Below are 21,056 nucleotides of genomic sequence, written 5' to 3' on the forward strand. Positions count from 1 at the left end.
TCTAAACAATATCCCACTAAAGAAAATACAAAATAAAGCCATTTTAAATTTAAACGCAAACTCAGGCTTTAGTTTGCAATGTGTATAAACGTTGAAGCTTTGACTGATACGACATCCACTGTTATGGAGCTGTGCGGTTTTTACACGTATCTGACTAAGTCATCGGTCGTCCACTTTACCCCCTTGCTCACTGACACTACGGCAACAGGCGTCCCAACACACCTAAACACATGCCCATGATCAGCTGTCATGAGAGAGAAAAGAATCCCACAATGCATCGCACCGCTTTTTTCTGAAGATGAAATGCAAAGCATGTTGAAAAGTGCTTAAAGAAATCCAACTCCACAAGTGTTTGCATTAACTTTTATATGCCATTGTATGATGTTTGTATCTGTATCTAAAGAAGAAGATCAATGTGTCCATAGAGAGCAGAGTATTGTTGGGGACCACTGCATCTCCCTGTGGGTTCCTGTGAGGTCCAGAGCCCGGGAATGGGCCATATTTACGCTGCATGTGACCTAAACAAACCTCCATCTTGTGTGGCGGTCTCTCACTAACGACTCCTGGTAGATGTTCCCCTTAACCACAGATCTAGGATCAGAAAACTCTCCCTCAATCTAAAGCTTAACCATTAGATACTAACTCAAACATAAATCTCGGATCAGAATATCCTCCCTCAATCTGAACCCTAACTAATAGATATACTAACAACCATAGATCTAGGATCAGCATATCCTCCTTTGATCTGAACCTAAACCATTAGGGGGAAGAGAAAATATCTGACCTTGTATCAGTGGTAAGGGGCAACTTTCTTCCTACTTCGTTAAGCAGACACCACCTTCCATTTTGTGTGGCAGAGTGAGTTGCCCTGCCACTCTTACTGTGCTGTGATGACCTTCTGTTATGGGGCTTGTATATCCGATGCCTTCGACAATCATGTGCACATATCAGTTACCATGACGACAACAGAGGCCAGAATGACTGATTTCGTTTTTTTTCTCTCCTGAAATAAATCCTGAACAATCATAAAGCAACCGTCTCCGTGTGTCTGTGTGCAGCGACTGCTACACTTTAAGCCATTCAAAGTTTGTTTTTGCACTTAGATTGATTTCCACTTCTAATTGGCTTGTTTGTTGACCCCTGACCTTTTTGCCTTGACGACCAGAGAAAGATTATAAAGGAGTCGTGTCCCTCCATAACCCTTCCATACACACAACCCCTGACTTCAGACACACCACAGATGCTCAACAGACAGACAGATTCACAGATGTTACTCTCACAGACCCACTTCAGGTCCAGCTATGACCCTGGGTCTGAGTGAATGTGAAGGCACATTGATCTACATGCTCACAAAACAATTGCCTCAGGCATCAATGTTGTGTTTTCCCAATACACTTTATTTCTAATTGTATAGCAAATGACTGTTAATTCACTAATATAGTTAGAACTAGCCACTTATAGCCAAGTGTGATTGGACTTAATTGGTGAAAGTGGTCTGAGATTGCCCTGTAGTTCTTCTGGAACTGGGGGCCAATTCAAACTGCAGCCACATTACGCACCTCTCATACTCACTCCTAGCACGTCAGCCTCTCTCCTCTCACAGTTATTGACCTTTGAACCCGTACAATGACTGAGTCGTGTGCAAATTCCAACCCATTCGTCTTGTTTACATTGTCCCCCCCTCTGCGTCTGTCTTTTTGCTCTCCTGGTCAGAGGAATGCAAAGAGAAGCTCAGGGAGATCATTCTCTCATAGACGTTAACAAACTCAATGCAACACACACACTTAGACACACGCACAATATGACATTCTCTGAGCGAGTTGAGCAAGTGTGGGTGGGGGGGGCCTGCTGTTGTTGGACGAGAGGTTATGGTGCATGTGAGTGGTGCGGGGGGATAGTTGAGAGGTTTTGGGTTCCCTGATCTTTTTGCCTTTTAAAGTGTTTCCCTCTCTCTCCTCTGTGCCCAGATACACAGCCCCTCATCCCTCCCACTCTCTCCTCTGTGCCCAGATACACAGCCCCTCATCCCTCACACTCTCTCCTCTGTGCCCAGATACACAGCCCCTCATCCCTCACACTCTCTCCTATTTAGGCTCCATAGGTGGCCTACAATCGATGGGCTACACTGAAACGGCAACCAGAACGATCTTTCTCTCCTTCCTCGTTCTCCCCCTTTTCCTACTCCATCATCACATCTTCCATGTCTTGCTTTTCCCCCTCATCCTTTTCCTCATTCTTCTCTGTCCCTTTCCTCATCTCTAGCTTCTAGAAAATGGCAGGCAACGGGTCCATCTGATTAACTGTAGATGGATCTGAGCTGGTATGTTGGTGATTTTCTCTGGGCCAATCCAGAGACTGATAGAGCGTCTCCCTCTCTCCTGCCCAGAAAAGCACGCAAGCACATTCCGTTCTGCTCTGTGTCCCTAGCATAGACTGACAGACTATAGAAGAGTGGAGGATGTGTGTGTGTGTGTGTGTGGTCCCCTACAGTTACAGGTATTTGTTTTCCTGTGCTCACAGACCCAGATGAAGATTGAGGCTGTAGGGGTCTTCGTGATGAGGTTCACGTCTTAGGACACGAACTCCGGCAAAAGGGGAGGGCAGTGAAGACTGTGTGTGTGTGTCTCTCTGTGGGGGTGGCACATCTGGCTTTATCCCACAGTGCCTGGAGGAGAGAGGGAAACCCATTGAGGCTGTAACAGCAACACACAACTCTCTCTCTTTCATCCTCCACTCTTTTCTTTACCTCTTTTTTTTTATACCAATAATGGAATTTCAGTTTGTGTTTAGTTTGTTTGGCCAAAAACAACAGATTGTGTAATCTGGAAATAAAACACCCAAGCGTTAGTAATCATGATTAGAGTTTATATGCAGCTTCAGTAATACATTCATATATAATAATCCCAATGCCTCATGGTCATTCTCTTTGGTGGTGCTGACACGAGGACAGCAATAGACAACACATGCCCACAGACACACCTACCAGAAAGTAACCTCACTTTCTTCATTCACTCTAGCCATTCACTCATCATATACTCACTCTAAATTAAATCATTTCATCTGTCTATCCATCAGCTGTATGACAGTGCTGTGTGTTAATAGGAGCTATACACTATCTCTCTCCCTCTCATTCTCTCGAGTCATTCACTAATACAAATTGGACAAAATTGCTATTCGAGGGCTACTGGATGCCCTCTCTATGTAATGTGTGTAGAAACTACAGTATATATGGCACTAAATGAGTATTGAATGTGTGCCTGTGAACAACAGGAATTAGAGAGACTGCCCAGCAGTCTTTAACAACATCCAGTCCAGAGACTAAAGCGGTGTGTGTGGCGTGCGGTGTAACACAGTCTCCTGGTATCTGCTGGGCGTAGCCTCCTGTGTGATAGTATTGAGGTGGTGCCCAGCCCGTCTCTCCGCTGACCTCAGCCTCTCCTCCAGCCCTTGCCTCTCCTGCTCCGCTTGGCGCTGGCTCTTCCTGGCGTTCCGGAGGGAGCGCTTCACCTTCCGGACGCGCTCCTTCAGCTGCCTGTTCCTCCTCTCCAGCTGGCCCAGGCGCTCCTGCTGCTTCCTGCTCTTCTCCTCCTCCTCGAACAGAGCCCCCTGCACCGAGGAGCACAGGATCTGGAGGGGATGAGGAGGGAGGGAGGAGGAAGAGAGAGAGAGTTGTGTGGAGAGAGAGAGAGAAATTAAATCAACATTGGATGGAAATATCTATTAGCAGAAGTGTCATTCACCTAATCATTTTAAAGGGGGTGCAATATCTGGTGAACTTAATGTACAACTCGATGATACTTGTGTCCTGCCATTTTCAAAGGGCATGACACTTAATTTGTGAAATCAGTGTCTGAATATGTATTTGAGCACAGTGCAACAGGGAAGTTGACCTGAGGGTCTTCTGTAAACATGGGGACGAATACAGCATGCCAGTAAGTATGTTGTCGGTTGGCATCAGGAGGAGAGCGTGAGAGCCCCAGTGACGACATCTTCCCATCAATGTGTGTTCCTTTGGTTCGTTTATCTCCACCGCCTTAGTTACTTCTCCTTGGCTGGTGCCTTTCTTCTCCTAAGGGTTTCTGACAGACCTGACGCTCTGTGTGTGTGTGCATGCATGTGTGTGTGTGTGCGTGTTACATGCTCAGGCTTGATGAACACAGGGGTTGTGAGAGAGACCACAGGGAGTAGGGGCCCTGACTCTTTAAGGGCTCTAAGACCCACTTATCATGAGTTTGGGTGGAAGAAGCTCTGAGGAACAGTACTGTAGCTAGTCCCGCCCCCTCCAATGAGTCAAGGTGCAATGTAGCCTCTGTGGAATATAGTACCCCATCATCTCTCCCGGAGTTATGGCGGTTCTGAGGGGCCATCATTTTCCAGCTCATTGGAGGGGGCGAGACCTCTCTGTGGGGTTTCCCCTCCTAATGCTACGTTAGGCTTCAGGTCGGCATTGCGGAGGGCCCCGGGCCCCTAATATATCCCCAGAGGGTTGCGTTGACATGTGTTTTTGTCCAATAGCTAGCTCTCAAAACATTCTACCCTAACGAGCATCCCATCTCCCTTTAAACAAAAGTGGTATCTGGGAGGAAAAACATGATAGTTCAAATAATTTAGCTCTATGCTGTAACTCCTAAAGTCCAGTACTAGAGTCCTGACTGTTAAATGTGCAGACAATGTGCACTCCAAAATATGTTGGGTTGTTTGGATGACCCAACTGTTGGGTTGCAGGTATTGGGTCACTTAGTTGAGTTGTTTTCTATAAAAAGAGCAAGGTTGTTGATGTTGGGTTATTGAGATATGACCCACCAGGTCAGATCAGAACACTGGAGGCGTGGCTTAGTAGCGGCGAAGCTTCCAGGAAATTGTTTTTGGCCACCTGTGAGGGTAACTGTAATTCCAGTTCATCTGTTGTATTGTCATGACATGTTAAGGTTGAATACTGACACTTTTGTAACTTTAATGACGCTTACACAAGTGTGAGTTATATATTTGGAAAGGTACCACTTTGTTACAATATGTAAATAATAATGTTATTAATAGTATATTAGAACGTAATGTGCAAAAATATTCAAGAAACATTGAAATGTGCAGTGTACAAACTTAACATGATGAACTGTAATGACATTCACTCTCACGGGTGGCCCAAAAAAGAACCCTGAAATACACACCCCTAATAGGCCACACCTCCTGAAAATAACCATTGAATTACATAAAAACATTACCCAGCATAAATCTGAATAAAAACCCAACTGATGGTTAAATTAACCCATGTTTGGGTAATCCAAACAACCCAAAAGGTTGGGTTATTCACACCCCCCAACTAGCTGGGTAAAGATAACCCAGCATATGTTAAATATTTACCCAGCGCTGGGTTACCAAATAATCAAAATTTGGTTGTTTTTAACACAGTGTAGTGATAGTTTACCTCAGAAAAACTAATCCACCCAATCAAAGTTCCCTCACATTTTTGGGGGGCACTGAGCAAATGTTAGGTTTTGTGAGTGGAAACTTGACATTTTTTTAAACTTCCGCCACGCATCTACCGTGAACATTGAGGATGTACCCTTACTATTTTAGACAGTAGCCAACTAAACCAATGGAGCCAATCCCATAACATTTTCACATGGAAATAGCTTTTGATTTCTATGATATAGCCTACAGTAGCCTAATATGTGGTGTTCAATGCAGGCCTACATTGAATTAAAAAACGTTTTTACATTATGATTTTTTTTTTTCCCTTGGTCTCTAACTCAAAATTCAAAAGGCACTCGCACATCTGAACTATCTTTTTTGCAGGTGCATGGTAACAGTTTAATAACATGGGAACAAAGAAAAGTAGAATAGTAGAATTCTACTCCGTTGCGCTCTGATCTGAACTGATCGCTCATGGGCTACCCCTGCCAGTAGAATTCTACTCCGTTGAGCTCTGATCTGAACTGATCGCTCATGGGCTACCCCTGCCAGTAGAATTCTACTCCGTTGAGCTCTGATCTGAACTGATCGCTCATGGGCTACCCCTGCCAGTAGAATTCTACTCCGTTGCGCTCTGGCTCTACATACAAGAAGATAAGACTCAATCTTGCAAAGTTAGATTTGTTTTGGTTTGTTGCATTGGAAATGGGCTGATATAATGTTGATTCGATCACAGAAAAAACGTTGATCTATATAGTGCAAACTAATGGGGTGGTCTCAGTGAAGTTCAATCACTTGCTTTTCTGTGCAGCCTGGCATTTCTCCGGTGTGGCAGTCCTGGAGGAGGTGCGCGGCCACGCACACGGCAGTTTAAATGGGACATTGCACCCAATCCAGGGACCTGGTAGTCTGCCTGAAACCAAACCTAGTGTCTTTCTGACTTCCGAGTCTGGAAAGCTTGTTTTGCTGTTGTCTGCAAGACAAATGAAGGGGGCTGTGTTTTTTGACTGATTCTGATACTCAAACACCAACAGGGACAGTGCAGCCCCCTTCCAATACACCTGTTGGATTTTCAGATCTAAACAACGAGAGTTCTCAAGCCCCCAGGGAAAAAAACAATCCAAACTCAACTTTTGTTTTTGCTAATATTGCACCAACAAACGGACTCCTGTCCAGACCAGTGTGTCGCGTTTCTCCCTCGCTGTTTACCACATTAGTCGCGGGCTAGGGACCTGGTACTTTGGGACATTATCCAAAGCTAACTCCCAACCATCCACCCATCCATCTATCTATCCCCAGCACCACCTGTCAAAACATCCGGGTGTTACCTGCTTGCTGTGGAGGATCATCTGTGTAAACACCACTTAGAGAAACAGACACACAGACACGCACACAGACACACAGACACACAGAAAGACACGTACACCAAGAAACACACAAACCCATTACCACACACAGCAGTCTACCCTCTGACCTGAACTGAGGTCCTCCTTCTTACAGCCTCTGAGCAGCTGTAAAACCTTAATCTAAACACCGTGTGTGTGTGTGTGTGTGTGTGTGTGTTGTGACTGAATGTGCAACAAGATCCCACTATTTTACCAATTTGACTTCAGATTTTGACATTTGTTCCCATTTCTGCTAACGTAACATGTATGCATCCAAACATCCTCAACGGTGGTTAAGTTTGGGATAGGGTTACTGTTACAACAGAAACGATGACAGTTAAATTAGGCATTCATTCCAAATGGTTAGATTTGCACTGGGATTTAACACACGACCCTTGGAGCCAGAGCTCGCAGTTTACGCCCGTCCACCATCCCCATCCACAACGCCTGACGAAATCACAAGCATACTTGATGGTAACAGTGCTCACCGTTGCCCCTAGTGGAAGGTTTGTAAAGCCCTTTCCTGGCTACCTGGACGGAGGTCAAAGTTCGCCTTGGATCTTAGTTGGTATGTATGCATGCAGGTCTGCTCGAGTTAGTGTGGCAGCCACAGTATGGAGCATACACTGTCCTTCTGTTTGGCAGAGTACACACTGTGAATACTCCACTGAGTGCATGTATGGGGGAGTTGGGCGGAAGGGGGTCTAATTTGAGATTTCCATGCCCTAGGGAAGAAGGCTAGGGTGCATTAGATGACAAAGTATTTATCCTTGCTGTGACTGAATTCAACTAAATGAAACATTAAAAGGGGTTAGAAAGGGAGGGCTATTGCATTATTATTACTACAGTTCTGGACATCAGGTAGGACTGACTGAGTCACAGAACACACTGACTGTTATGAAGATGCTTAGAGGCGATCCTGCATTTAGGCTGGAGAAGCATTGCGGGACTGGGCATTTGTTCATATGAGAGACCCAGATCTGTCCCGACATCTCCCTATAACTCCAGTCTCTTTCTCTCCCTCCCTCTCTTTTCTCTCTCCCCAATATGTCTTTGTTTTCCTCCCTCCTTCTTTCTCTCTCTCTCATACCGGTCTCTATTTATCTCTCATTTATCAACCCCTGCAGGCTTTTCTCTATAATAAAGGAGAGGAAGTCTTTTGAGAGAAGGAATTCTGAGGACAAAATGTCCATGGATTCGTTTTGGCGCTCCGGAACCGTTCTGGAGTGCATAAGAAGGGGTTTAATCGAGTGCTAATTGGGGGTTTGGGTGTAAGTGGAGGCGCTCTCATCTTACCTTCCCATCCAGCTTTCCAGCCTGCATGGGATGTCCATCTGGAACCTCAGCGTTCCCACAGGAAAACTACAGAGCAGACAGCGCTAGACTCATCATCCTAGCCTCTCCCAGCCAATCCCTAACTAACCACCATCTGTCCAACACATCGCTGAAGAGAGCCTCAGTCATATGTTAACCTCACACCTGTGTGTGTGTGTCTGTGTGCAGTGACGTAGTGGTAATAAAATAGGTGGGTAAACTCTGATCGTCGGCCGTTGTGAAAAAAGTAACACTCCTTATACTTTCAATGCATTTTCCAGCAAAAAGGGGGTAAACTGCATTCAGTTGCGTTTACCCTCCACTACACCACTGCGTGTGGGTGTGTGTGAGCTGTGGTTCCATTGATCAGTTCCCACAGGGTTTGTAGTATAATTTTTAAGCCTGTTTTTCTCCCATGAACTTTGTCTATATTTCCATAGCGTAAACTCTGACAACACACACATCTGCTCCTCCACATGGACACCCCCCCCACTCCTAAGGTTACGACCCCTGCATGTCAGTACCTGGGCTCACGCCACGCAGTGTCTTTAACCCCTAACCTCTCAACCCGTTAACCCATCAGAAACTCGACACCCTGCGTGTCACAAGTCTTCGGTCAACGTATTACAGGCTCTCTGGGATAGACACAAGAAGAGAAGACCTGACCACTGTACCTCTGAGGATTCACATGACATCATCCCTCCACTCCAGTCTCCCTGAGACCCCGTTCCATTTCAGTGTCTGCAGGTCTTGAAAACAATGGGTACGTAGGTGTAATCCACATACCTGGCCAAGCGAAGCCTCTAGCATGTTGCTAACACCTATCCAGTCCTTTCAGGTCTACAGATCTGTGAACACCCGAAGGGGTATGACTAGGAGCATGTGACCAGGTCAGCGACAGTATTTGGTCCAGTGAACCTTGGGAATGGCTGAGTGCTGAGTGTGTGTCTGTATTGTCTTGACCTCAGTAGAAATACATCTCATGCCTAGGGAATCAGAGGAGACAGGAGGCCACATGACTTAATCAATGACTGCTTTGATCTCAGAGTCAGGTTAGTCTAGTTAAGCAGCGTGACCTAGACACACACAAACACACGGTCAGCTGGGTGGGCAGTCTGTGTGGTCTTTGTGTCTGATTCTTAAATTGTGTCTCTATAGCTAAGGAGACACGTCAATACATCTCACACAACAGAGTACTGTCTGAGGATGATGGTGGCTCAGAGGTGAATGTCTGTGTGTGTCTGTGCGTTACTCTGTGAAGGTCAGCGAGATGATTGCTGCAGATGTACACACATCTGGAGAGAGGGGAGCTACATGTGAGCACCTGCTGTATCCAGGGGCAACCAGGTTGTAAATAATAGAGTTTAATATAGCTTGCCTTAGTTACAACCCTACTCTGCTACACATCTGTGTGTGTGTGTGTGTGTGTGTGTGTGTGTGTGTGTGTGTGCCAGCGTGCATGCATGTGTGTGCACGTGTGGCTGTCTGTTGACATTTTACAAGCAGGTAGAAGTTATATTTCCAGCTGTTCGGACCCAGAAGACCCTGCCTTCTCATCTCTCTTCCTGCCCCTTTCTCTTGTTATCTCCATTCATCTACCTTTTCCCCTATTTTCCTCCCTTTATCTCTCTTTCTCCCTCTCAAACCCATATTCCCCTCTAGCTACCTTTCTCTCCCTCCCCCTCTCTCTCTTTCTCCCTCTCAAACCCATATTCCCCTCTAGCTACCTTTCTCTCCCTCCCCCTCTCTCTCTTTCTCCCTCTCAAACCCATATTCCCCTCTAGCTACCTTTCTCTCCCTCCCCCTCTCTTTGTCCCCCCATTATGTACAGTGCATGCAGTGTGTTGCGTGGCCTACCCTGCTGTCCTCTTGGGGGTCCCACTCTGGGGAGAAGGTCTGGAGGGGTTGGCCATGGGAGCAGTTGGAGAACTGGAACAGGCTGGAGAACGTACGGCGATTCTCTACGGTGTCTGGGAAGATGGCGTCCTGGAAGTTGACCCCGTGGGGCTGGATGTTGTAGTTCTCATCCATCCTGTAGGAGGTAAACCAACAAACACTGTGAGTGACTGAGTGCATGCTTCCTATAGGGTCAAAACGTGACCTCTAAAGGGGCTCAAGTCTGTATTATATCACCCAGTACATTGAGAAAGAAGAGGATAGAGCAGCTAAATATTGTAGGCCTATATACTGTAAAGTCTATGTCATGTTTTTGTGTGTATTTATGATGCATCACACTCTTAAATGTATTTGTGATTCTGTGCGATGTACACAGGTTCCCGGTCACCAGGTCATCCTGACTCACCAGGTCATCCTGACTCACCGGAGGAAGAAGATATAGGAGTAGTTCTCCATCACGGTGTGAGACTGGCACGACAGGTACCCCAGCCCTGTCAGGTTGAGGCGCGAGCCCGCCGGCACCTCCAGCATGCTGCCCCACGCCTGGTCGCACATGAGCTCTACCTCTGCGGAGTAGAGCAACCCTTCCTCAGCGCCCTCATAACCATACAGAGAGTTGTAGATGCCCTCTGCCCCGCCATACTCCTCCCGGTGAATTGCCAGCACCTTGGCATACACAATGATCTCTGCCAGTTCCGCACGGCAGCTCTCACTCAGTGGACGCCACTCGGTGGGCAGTTGGCACCCGTACGCAACGCTCGCCATGAAGCCAAGAGCGAGAAGCAAAGGGGCAAAGGTCGTCATGTCTGGCACAAATCCGATAAAAAAAAATATTATGGAAATAAATATATAAAAACATTTACAATAAAAGTTCCTTTATATCCAGTGATAGGGGCATATAATAATGGCACTGTGGTCGTATTGTTGAATTATAGTGCGTTAAAATGGTTCCAGTTCAAAGTTGGATGAAAACTATTTGACAGATCACACACAGAGAAACAGACCTGCTCCTGGTGTTAAATCTGAGTCCGTTTGTCAGTCCGTTAAAGACAGAGTATATCCACATACAGATAATCCAATGTTATGACCCAGTGTTTAAGTGCGCATTTTTTGAGCCCGGTGCAGCGCAAGTCCAGTCCCATTCAAAGACATTCCAGAAGGCTCCTCAAAGCACCTTCATTCTCAAAGATCTCTCCGACCAATGAGACTGCACCAAAGTTTACACAGCCAATCATTGAACCGCCCCTGTTTTACTACAAAAACTTTTTAATAGGCTTTATTACAGAAATATTTGAAACGGTTTGGAGGAATGCCGGCATGCGCGCTGGTGACGCTCTCATTCTGTTACTTTTGTTGTTGTTGCTTGTTTATTCTTTTTGACACGTCAAGCATTGTGTGATTTCTTGGCCAAATCAAATGAATGTAGTCTTGTCTATGTTGTGCATTAAAGTATTTGTCAAGGAACAGTAGGCATGCTTGCTTGTCCAAATGTGTGTAAGCATTTATTAGTACGATAATATGTGATTGTTAATAAATAGCCAATGACATAATGTAGGCCTATATTTTTAATATCATATGGCGATACATACATACCCAGAGGAGACTAGTGGGACGAGCTACAGGAGTACGGGCTCATTGAAATGGCTGGAATGGAATCAATTGAACGGAGTCAAACATGTAGTTCCCATACGTTTGATACGTTCCATTGATTCCCTTTCAGCCATACAATGAGACCGTCCTCCTATAGCGCCTCCCACCAGCCTCCTCTGACTCACATTTCATATGGTTGAACAACTGCCTACAGGAGACGAGCCGACTGCTGCAGGGATTTTCCATGCACTTCTTTTTCTCCAAGCGAATGTTGCCATCTAGTGGACATTTTGAAGGACCTGCAAACCAACAACATTTGTGGTCCCAAGGCAAGCCAATTATACCTCACTGTATTGTTCATTCTGAAGTGCCCATATAGCCTCTCATCCTTCATAGCCATACACTCATTTTACTACTCAGTTTCTATGTTTTTATAATTATACAGTGTCATAGTGCAGTAGGCAGATGGTGGGTAAATTAGGCAAAAGGCTGTCCTATTTCATTAGATTGATGTGAAAATAGTCTACAATATAGGCTGAATAAATTCTCAATTCTCCAATGAAATTGTCAAATAAATGATTGATTAGTCGGCTTTCTGATCTCATATGTAATGGGTTTACCAGGCAAATGTCACTCCTTGACCAAAAGTGCAAGGTCACTCCTTAAGGGAAAACCCGCTGGAATAGCAGTCCATGACGTCACTGTCAGCCGCTCTGTGGGTCAGTTCGAGGGTGTCACTAACGCAGCAATATTCACTGATTTGCAAAATATATAGATGCATCTACGGCTTTTGAAGGCAAACTCCATTTGATTGAAGATTTTGATCATCACACACCCTTTTTTGTGACGTGACGTTAAGACAAGGAAATGCTGTAAACCAATAACAAGTCCGAAGAAAAACGAAACAGAAGTGTTTTGATCTTAGAAAAGAAGTATCCGAGTTCTTTCAAGGTGTATTTTAATCACGCGTGAGTATTGAAATCGCGATTAATTTGTTAGGCCTAGGTGTAATGTGACGCACTAACAGTTTGGGAAGTATGATTTCGTTTTCACCTTGTTTTTACCCCAGCTAGCTAAAGAAGCAGTCAAATATGGTACATTGTTGTATCATTGAAGGTAACGTTTGGTAGAATTTCAAATGAGGAAGTGAAAGAGAAAGGAGTAGGAGAAAAGGGGGCAGCCTTGGCAGCTGTCAGTCAACCCATGTTCTGAGTTGGTAGTGGTGCCTTTTGTGATGTTATTTTAGAGTATTTGGGGCTTAGCTCCGACTGGGACTGGTCCAGCGAAAGCCAACACCTTATGACGCGTTCAAACAAACTGGAAAATCTTCCGAGTTAAATGCGTTCATGACAACTGGGAATTCGGTAAAAACGAGCTCCGTCTTGAAAGTGTTTTGAACGGTCATCCAACCCCGAATTCCAAGTTGGGAACTCGGGTCTCTTTCTCGAGCGCCGACTTCCCGAACCTTAAGATCACTGACGTCATGATTCGACCTCGTTTTTTCCCTAGCTCCCGGTTGTCTTGAAAGCACAATAAACCCAGGGGTGTCAAACTCATTCCATGGAGGGCAGAGTGACTGCTGGTTTTTGGTTCCTCCTTTCAATTTGTGTCCAATTAAGACTAACAACCAAGTGAGGGAAGTTCCTAACTAATCAGTGACCTTAACGTAGCAATCAAGTACAAGGGAGGAGTGAAAACCAGCAGACAATTAGCCCTCCATGGAATGAGTTTGACACATAACCTTTTCAGTTTAACCAGTCTTTCCCAAACCCGGTCCTCGCAAACCCAAAGGGGTGCACGTTTTGGTTTTTGCCCAAATCTTGATGATTAGTTGGTTATTTGAATCAGCTGTGTAGTGCTGGGGCAGAAACGAAAACGCGCACCGAATTTGGGAAACACTGACTTACAACAAGAGGTCCGTTACGCCAAAAGGTCTGAACCTCTTGAGGAGTTCGCTAGGTGTTGCTTTAAGGTCGCTACAATATACACTCCGTCACAGACCTGTGGAGGTTTATTAAATGACATGAAAAGTGGCCAGCACACTCAGGCAGGCTGCTGAGCTTCCTACCACGTGACAGCTGCTGATAAGATTATTCAATAACGGATATTGCCCAGTGTACATGAGTCATTGTGTCCAATAGTATTCCTTCACACCTCTGACAAGGCGTGCTGTTGTTTTGATGCATACAGATCTAGAGGATATATAAACATCTGATTGTCCTTGTACGGGGCTTCGCTAGAATCAGAATCCCTATTCTCATTCTAGCGTATTCCATGGTCTGAGAATGTATTGTCCACTTGCATGTCTCCACACCTCCTCACCTTGCTGTAGAGTGATGGCGTCCAGCTCCCCCATGGTGAACGGGGACGTCTCCCGGGGTCCGAGCTCCCACCCCGGCCACAGCCCCACCACAGGCACCCTGGAGGAAACGCTGCAGCAGATGAACCGCCTCATCCAGGAGAACCGAGACCTGAAGGGTGAGGCATGGAGAGGGGACCAGAATGTGGTTCAGCCTTAACGCTCATTGAGAATCTCCTGTATGGGGCGGCGACATTAGGATGTTACGGCATATGAGGTTCTGATTGTCTTGCACTGGCTGATTATGTGATTGACTGCTCTGTCCGTATGTGTGTTTTACAGTAATGTACTCTCTGTGTATCTTCCCCTGTAGAGGCGCTGAAGCAAACCAACGTGTCGATGAAGGAGCGCTTCGAGGGTTTGTCTGTGTGGAGGGAGAAGCAGAGGGAGGAGAAGGAGTTCCTGGAGGGGAGGCTGGATGAGGCACGCAGCCGTATGGAGGCCCTCTCCTCACACAACCAGGAGCTCAGCATGAAGGTGGAAGAGCTGGAGGGAGGAGGAGAGGGGAAGGGACAGGTGAGAGAGAGAGAGAAGGCTAGTGTTCACAAGGTTACTCTGGCTAGACCACACAATCCGCTTATTAAGTGAGAAATTATTGTATGGAGGATTTTTGTAGATTTTGTATAACAAAATAAGAGGCTTAGAAAAAAAAGATGGTGTGTTTAAAAAAAAATATATAGTAGAATATGGATAGATAGATATACTGCTGGGCAGACTGTTTTGTCTTTTATCTGTGCTGTGTCACCTCCAGGCCGAGACAGCCAATCAGAATTCAGAACTGGAGGCGCTGCGTGCCCAACTGGTGCGTCTGCAGGCTGAGAAGAATGACCTGGTGGCAATGAACTCTGAACTCCAGCTCAAGACAGGTCAGGGGTCAGAGGATGACTCCTTCATAGAGATCAGATTTGCTGTGAGTGACACTCATTTACTCCATCCATTCATATTAAAAGGGTGTGTGTCCTGATTTTAGTGTGTGTGTGTGTGTGTGTAGAAAGAGGATACTGGAAAGGAGCTGTATCATAATGAAAGGGACCCCAGATATGACATGAGTGTATCCAGGCAGGAGTCTGAGGAGCTGACTGTCAGCCAGCTGCTCCAGTCCCTGAGGAAGGAGACCCAGAGGGTGGAGAGGCTACAAGTCGAGCTCCAGGCTACCAGATCCAGGTAGGCCGCATTTCTGCCTGGGCTTTATGTTTGGGTGGAACCGAAGACTGATGTTCCTATGTCTTTCAGAATCACAGAGCTGGAGGAGAAAGAAACTAACACGGAGAGCTCCACACAGACCTCACTACTGCCAGAGGTGGTTTCCCCAGCATTAGCCAACACAGCATGTGGTACTGAGCCAGAACCAGCGGAGGCGCCCCAACAGAACTCTGGGAAGGAGAAGGTAGATACACAGATAGGCTGGTTAAGAGCTTGTCTCTCACCCTGTAAGAACAGGCAAGTTATTGACATTGAAATGTATTAATGTACAGTATGTAATAGGGATTTTCCAGATGATTTAAAGTAAATCAATGTTGTTTAATACAAGTTGCAACAGGGAGACACCTCCAGCACAGAAGCAGAGAAGCAGGCCCTTATATTCTCGTCTCACTCCACCAATGTTCTGTAAAAACCTGCTGAGAGGCTTGTAGGAAGTCACAACATCAGCTGCTACAGAATCAGTGTCCCAGAATACAATAACAATCCGTGTCCACGGTCCTTGTACCTCCAGTCTGGGGTCAAGCACTATCAACAGACATGAACAATCCATAACATTCAGTATCAAGTCTAGTGACCATCAATCAGTACACGAGTGTCCCAAATAAAACCTGGAAATCCTGTGTATTACAGGAAGAGAAAACACAAATGTGCTAAGCGTTGTGTTATTTACTCTTAACTGAATATTAACTTTATTAACTTATCCTGACCCTTAGCTTCTCGATCAGAACTGTCAGTTTGTTGGACTGTTCTCTGTTATGTGTCAGGCTGTGTCAGAGGTGGAGAATCTGAAGGCTCAGATGATGACCCTGTTTAATGAGCTACAGCAGGCTCAGAGCAAACTGGGCGAGGCTGAGGGCATGAAGAAGAACCTGCAGGACAGGTGAGAGAGACGAAGAGGAGAGAGCTACATAGACAATGGAAACATGTAAACTATGCTAACGTTGCTCATTCCCTTTCCCCCAATACACCCTTTCACTTTCCCTCTATCCCACTCTCTGTATTTCTCTATCTCTGTAGATGTAGGGATGTGGAGCAGGAGGTTGTGACTCTGACAGCCCAGCTGGTAGAGAAGCAGGAGGTACAGAGTGAGAATGACAGACTGAAGCTGCAGGTGGACAGCATGAAGGCCCAGAGCCAGCTAGAGCAGAGGAAGGCTGGAGAGGAGAGGTGGGACAACAGTCAAGCATGCACGCACACTCTCACTCAGATATATTCCTACTCCCCCAACACTATTGGGCCATTCCCTAGGGTGGGGTCTTGGGACAGAAATTCCCTGCTCCTCTTTTGAAACCCCCCTTTCAGTTTCCACTGGTCAATGCCATGAGTTTCTATATCTAAATACTCCTTAGTCATCATGAGTCAGTTGCCCCTCCCCTCCTCAGGACTAACCTGACCCAGCTGAAGGATGCCTACACCAAGCTATTCGAGGACTACAACGAGTTGAAGCAAGCGAACAAGAACCAAGAGGTGACCACACTACTTAGCCTCTGTTAAACAGAAATCAGTCTAGTTTGGCACTTTGCACTGTTTTGTCCTTTGTCAAAATGGTATGGCATAGTGAAGGTGCTGAATCTGACCGTTGCCCTCTTTGTGGCCTCCAGCCACTGGTCACTAAGGAGGTGGGAGACCTGCAGACCAGACTGGACGCAGCAGAGAAGGCCCTGGCTGCTAAGCAACAGCAGATAGATGTCATGAAGCAGGAGATGTATCAGAAGGAGAAGGAGCTGGAAACGATCTCTGTGTTTCAGGCTCAGGTAGGTTTTCTGTGTGTGTTCTCAATCTAGTTGTGTGTGTGTCATGTGAATTATTCTGCGTTGAGCTGGAGGTTTGTGTGGTGTGTGTGTGTGTGTTCTCACAAATATTAAACCATTCTTATTTACTTACAGTGAACTCTGTGTGAACATTTGGAGTAGTACAGCATCTCTTAAAAGTGACATTTGAGTGACTGTCAGTGAAGGCAGCTTCTTTGTTAAACCAGTAATTCAATTAATTAAGGCTAAGTACCCTTCCAAAAAAGTGTAACAGTTTATATTTTCATGAGGTGAAATAGGTGCCACTGTCTCTTATTTTATTTTTATATAAAAAAATAATAAGTATACTTCAACTCAGACTGGCTTGATTTTAAATATGAATATGCATTAATGAATGAAATAATTCAATGAAACACAAGAAGGTAGTAGGCAATCTTTACTCGTCATTTGGGTCAAGAATTCAATAATCAGCCGTTTGACTTCCGTGTGCAGTACTGGTATCTCCAACGACGGTCTCTGAAAGTACACAAAACATTTTGAGGTAAACATTCTTGTTGTTGAAACATCGCTCCCCTGACCTACATCACACACACACACACACACACACACACACACACATTGTACTCACTCATAATAATTTGAATGGTAGCTTCCGGCCCCAACTAGGTAGTTCAGGCCTGGGACTTGCCAAGAGATGACCTCATCAAAGTAGTTGATGTAGGGGGTCCACTGACAGTCCTGGTTACGGTAGCTGTTGACTCGACAGCAGTAGAACTTCCACCTGTGACACAGTGATGGAAATCATACATGTATAGTATAACACACAGTCAAGATTGTCAAACTTGTTTTCTTTCAAATACTTCAGTGGCACTTGGTGGAACCAATGGAATCGTCCCAAAAGTGCAAATTCTGCTCATATGGCACTCCAAGCAGGCTCAATCAACCGCTCAAAGTATTTGGGAAAAAATGAAATGTACCAATTGAACATAGGATCTGGTAAACATTGAGGTTTATACTCACCTTCTGTCCTCATAGTAGTTGGAATGATAGCCGTTCACCCCAGTTAGGACATAGTTTTGGGGGCATTTGAAGCTGAACTCTTGATCAAAGTCATTTACGTAAGGAGACCAGAGGCACTCAGGCTCTTGAGACAAATGTGTCTTTGCACTCACAAAGTCCCACACACGGTCTTCATAGTAGTTGACATGTTGACTGAAATTAGATACACGACAATGCACATATTAATAGTTGAAATGATTTGAAAACAAAAAATGCATTTGAAGTTTTTTTATTTGATATGCCCAATATCAACAGTACAGTACAGTGCAGCGCACCTACTGGTCTATGCAGAACAATGAGATAATTTGGTTTATAATTGGTGATGAAAAGTAAAACGGCACTAATGATTGGAGTAGACATTTCATTTTGGGAATCTGTGCTGTCGTTTTGGTAGAAGATTGATAGTAAAGCAGATAAGAACAGCCTTTTGCCTTTTCACACCTTTTTACGTGGGAAATGGATTGTCTTGAAGGGCAGTTAAACTGTAAGGGCTGGTCAAATAGTTTTTCCCATCAGAGTTCTGCAAGGAAACGATAAACCAATTCCATATACACGGCATCATTATGTAAATTGAGTGTAGAAAGAGTAATTATATGGTAACAGTCTACAACTTAAAACAACAGCCTACCTCGCCCGTTGACCAAGACTCCAGCAAGAAGCAGAATATAGAAATTGGGTCCGTTCATGGCTTCTCTGAGGAGTGTGATCTCAACAAAACAGCACAAGCAAGGTTAATGCTCCACTTATAGAACTAGACCCAAGCGGTGTACTTGAATAGTGTTTGAGCAGGTGTATTGCTGGCATCATTCAAAATGAGTTCGCAACATCCTTTCTCAGAAACATACATTTTTCATGAACTATCCTTCTTAACTCTGAGTTATGGTTTACGATCCCCCCCCCCCCCCCCCCCCGTTGGTCCGTTGTTAGTCCCTCAATTATACAACATTTACAATATCTTTTGAATATGACATTTTATTTGGCTGAAATTAAATGTATAACCAATACACTCCATTCTGTACATGGCATTCACATTTATATCTATACAACTATACAGCCACACCTTTATAATCATTGACACGTATAGGCAAATGTTTTGTCTGTCTGATTTTATATGCGTGGGTATCATTTTAATAATGTGTGTGTGTTCTATTCATTGTCCAGGCGGAGGTGTACTCGTCTGACTTTTACGCGGAGCGAGCAGCTCGGGAGAAGATTCACGAGGAGAAAGAACGTCTGTCTGCTCAGCTGGACTTTGTCAAGAAACAGAACACTCAGCTACAGGATGAGATGGACTCACTGGGCAGGTGCGCATCAGATTATATATTGGTCACGTCATCACAGATTGGTCATGTTAGGTCACGTTCACTGCCATTTTGGATCCACCGCCTGACTACGTCTGGTTTCTGTAGGCAATCTCTGAGCGATATGCAGAGAAGACACATGCCCCGTGGGGGCAATCCACATGGAGGTGCTGCTCCACACAACATGGAAGGAGCCAGAGGTACCGGACAGTACCTGGCTTTAGCAAGGTTCAAGCCAGGGCACATCCTATTGTTTTCTGCCAATTAAATGTGATCTCGTATTTATTTGTATGACGAAAACCCTCTGCTCCTCTCCATGTCACATTATTTACAACAACGATAAATGATGTAATTGTGTGTGTATATAAGGGAATAGAGTTACCATACCACTGTGTGTCTGATAGGTGGTGATGCCAGGGACTGGCAGCAGCAGGGGAATATACCGGAGCACGTCTGCCCCAAGTGTAACGAGATCCTACCAGACCTGGATAGCCTGCAGATTCACATCATGGACTGCATCATCTGAGCCTTCATCATAGTCATCAGCAACAACAAAGACAACTGCCGCAGATGCACCATAATCAGATTCTTCCTCTTCGTCATCATCTGATTTATGGCAGAGTAAAATGCCGCCTTTATGCTCTAAAAAGTGTGTTTATTTTGCAGTTCGGGGCTATGTTGCTCTGGTCTGTTTTAGAACATGTAACTATAATATAACATGTGTTCTTACACTGCACAACTAGACACACTTTTGTTTTGTTAGAGGGGTGAAATGTATTGCGTTTATTATGCTGTTCGGTGGTAAATGGAGAACTGGAATTTGTATTTTAAGTTTGGTAACTTTGTTTTCTTATTGACAGCTGTCTGCCATTTAGTTTCTTGCTAAAGCGTTAGTTTTTAATTATTTGTTTTATTAAATGCTTATTACGGATTTTCGGGTGATTCAATTTAATTAAGATGTTTCTGTTTCGATGAAGGTTATGAATAGATTACAATTACAGCATAGACATTTCGTTTTGAATAATTCGAAAATCTTTTGCTTCAACGGAGGGAAGGATGCCTAAGACACTTTAATGTTGTTTTGTAAATGTATATTGCACATACATTTTATCCATCATCGTCATGGTTTGTACATTTATAATTAAACCTATTTACAGCTTGTGTAGCCTGCAGGAAGAATGACTATGCAAGGGAGTGTGTACCGTATTAGATAACTTCTCTATCCAGATGTATTTACAAATCATGTGATTCTGTAAAATAATTATGAAAATATGTAATAAAGGTGTTATATACTCAATCATGGACACTTACTGACAGTTGTGGCTGCTTTGCGTGGTGTATTGTCTCTTCCTTCTTGCCATTTGCTGTCGTCGGTGCCCAATAATGTTTCTACCGTGTTGTGCTGCTGCCATACTTATGTTTGTCTTTGGTCTCTCGTTTTGTAATATCGTGTTGTCTCTCTGGTCGTGACGTGTGTTTGTCCCATATTTTTATGTTTAATCCCAACCCCCGTCCCCGTCATTGTAAATACGAATGTGTTCTTAACGAATTTGCCTAGTAAAATACCTTCATATGTTTGTTCAGTCAGTGCAATCCGGAATCCTTGGGACGCAATATCCTCTAACCATAACCCTTACCTTAACCATTCAACTTCAATATGCTCTTGATCCCGGATCCCTGTAAACACACCATGTTTGTTGACGTTCACAAACTTTGTTTATATATTAGGACCGCGACTGTAGTCTATATTTAAAGGAGCCATGCCTACACCAGTCAATAAAATGAAATA

General features: G+C 44.8%; 3 protein-coding genes and 1 pseudogene across 6 annotated transcripts in view; 2 read left to right on the forward strand and 2 right to left on the reverse strand.

Moving 5' to 3' along the window:
• The window catches only part of camk1da (calcium/calmodulin-dependent protein kinase 1Da), a 96,272-nt gene extending 95,238 nt beyond the window's left edge, over positions 1 to 1,034 (forward strand). Inside the window, exon 11 of the mRNA XM_029665974.2 lies at positions 1 to 1,034. This exon is cut by the window's left edge and continues 2,292 nt beyond it. The gene's annotated coding sequence lies outside the window, so the exon portion shown is untranslated.
• Positions 1,035 to 2,867: 1,833 nt separating this feature from the next.
• ccdc3a (coiled-coil domain containing 3a) lies at positions 2,868 to 11,883 on the reverse strand. Its single transcript, XM_029665981.2, has 3 exons — positions 10,429 to 11,883; positions 9,966 to 10,140; positions 2,868 to 3,627 (listed from the first exon to the last, which is right to left on the reverse strand). The coding sequence occupies exons 1-3, from the start codon at positions 10,806 to 10,808 to the stop codon at positions 3,319 to 3,321; spliced, it is 864 nt and encodes a 287-aa protein (XP_029521841.1). The 5' UTR covers positions 10,809 to 11,883; the 3' UTR covers positions 2,868 to 3,318.
• Positions 11,884 to 12,335: 452 nt separating this feature from the next.
• On the forward strand, positions 12,336 to 20,564 carry optn (optineurin). Of its 4 annotated transcripts, none has more exons than XM_029665980.2 (13): positions 12,336 to 12,562; positions 13,927 to 14,072; positions 14,267 to 14,469; positions 14,705 to 14,863; positions 14,945 to 15,117; positions 15,187 to 15,340; positions 15,921 to 16,036; positions 16,174 to 16,323; positions 16,539 to 16,623; positions 16,758 to 16,910; positions 19,128 to 19,270; positions 19,376 to 19,495; positions 19,672 to 19,763. In XM_029665980.2, the coding sequence occupies exons 2-13, from the start codon at positions 13,931 to 13,933 to the stop codon at positions 19,676 to 19,678; spliced, it is 1,605 nt and encodes a 534-aa protein (XP_029521840.1). In that variant the 5' UTR covers positions 12,336 to 12,562; positions 13,927 to 13,930; the 3' UTR covers positions 19,679 to 19,763. The 4 variants fall into 4 exon arrangements, with proteins under 4 accessions (XP_029521840.1, XP_029521838.1, XP_029521837.1 ...); XM_029665978.2 differs by having other exon boundaries at positions 12,340 to 12,562; positions 15,017 to 15,117; positions 19,376 to 19,467; positions 19,672 to 20,564; XM_029665977.2 differs by having other exon boundaries at positions 12,341 to 12,562; positions 19,376 to 19,467; positions 19,672 to 20,564.
• On the reverse strand, positions 17,327 to 20,919 carry LOC115133099 (hemagglutinin/amebocyte aggregation factor-like; annotated as a pseudogene).
• Between the last annotated feature and the right edge of the window lie 137 nt (positions 20,920 to 21,056).

Source organism: Oncorhynchus nerka, linkage group LG8 (genome assembly GCF_034236695.1).
Source record: "Oncorhynchus nerka isolate Pitt River linkage group LG8, Oner_Uvic_2.0, whole genome shotgun sequence".
NCBI classification, from domain to species: domain Eukaryota; kingdom Metazoa; phylum Chordata; class Actinopteri; order Salmoniformes; family Salmonidae; genus Oncorhynchus; species Oncorhynchus nerka.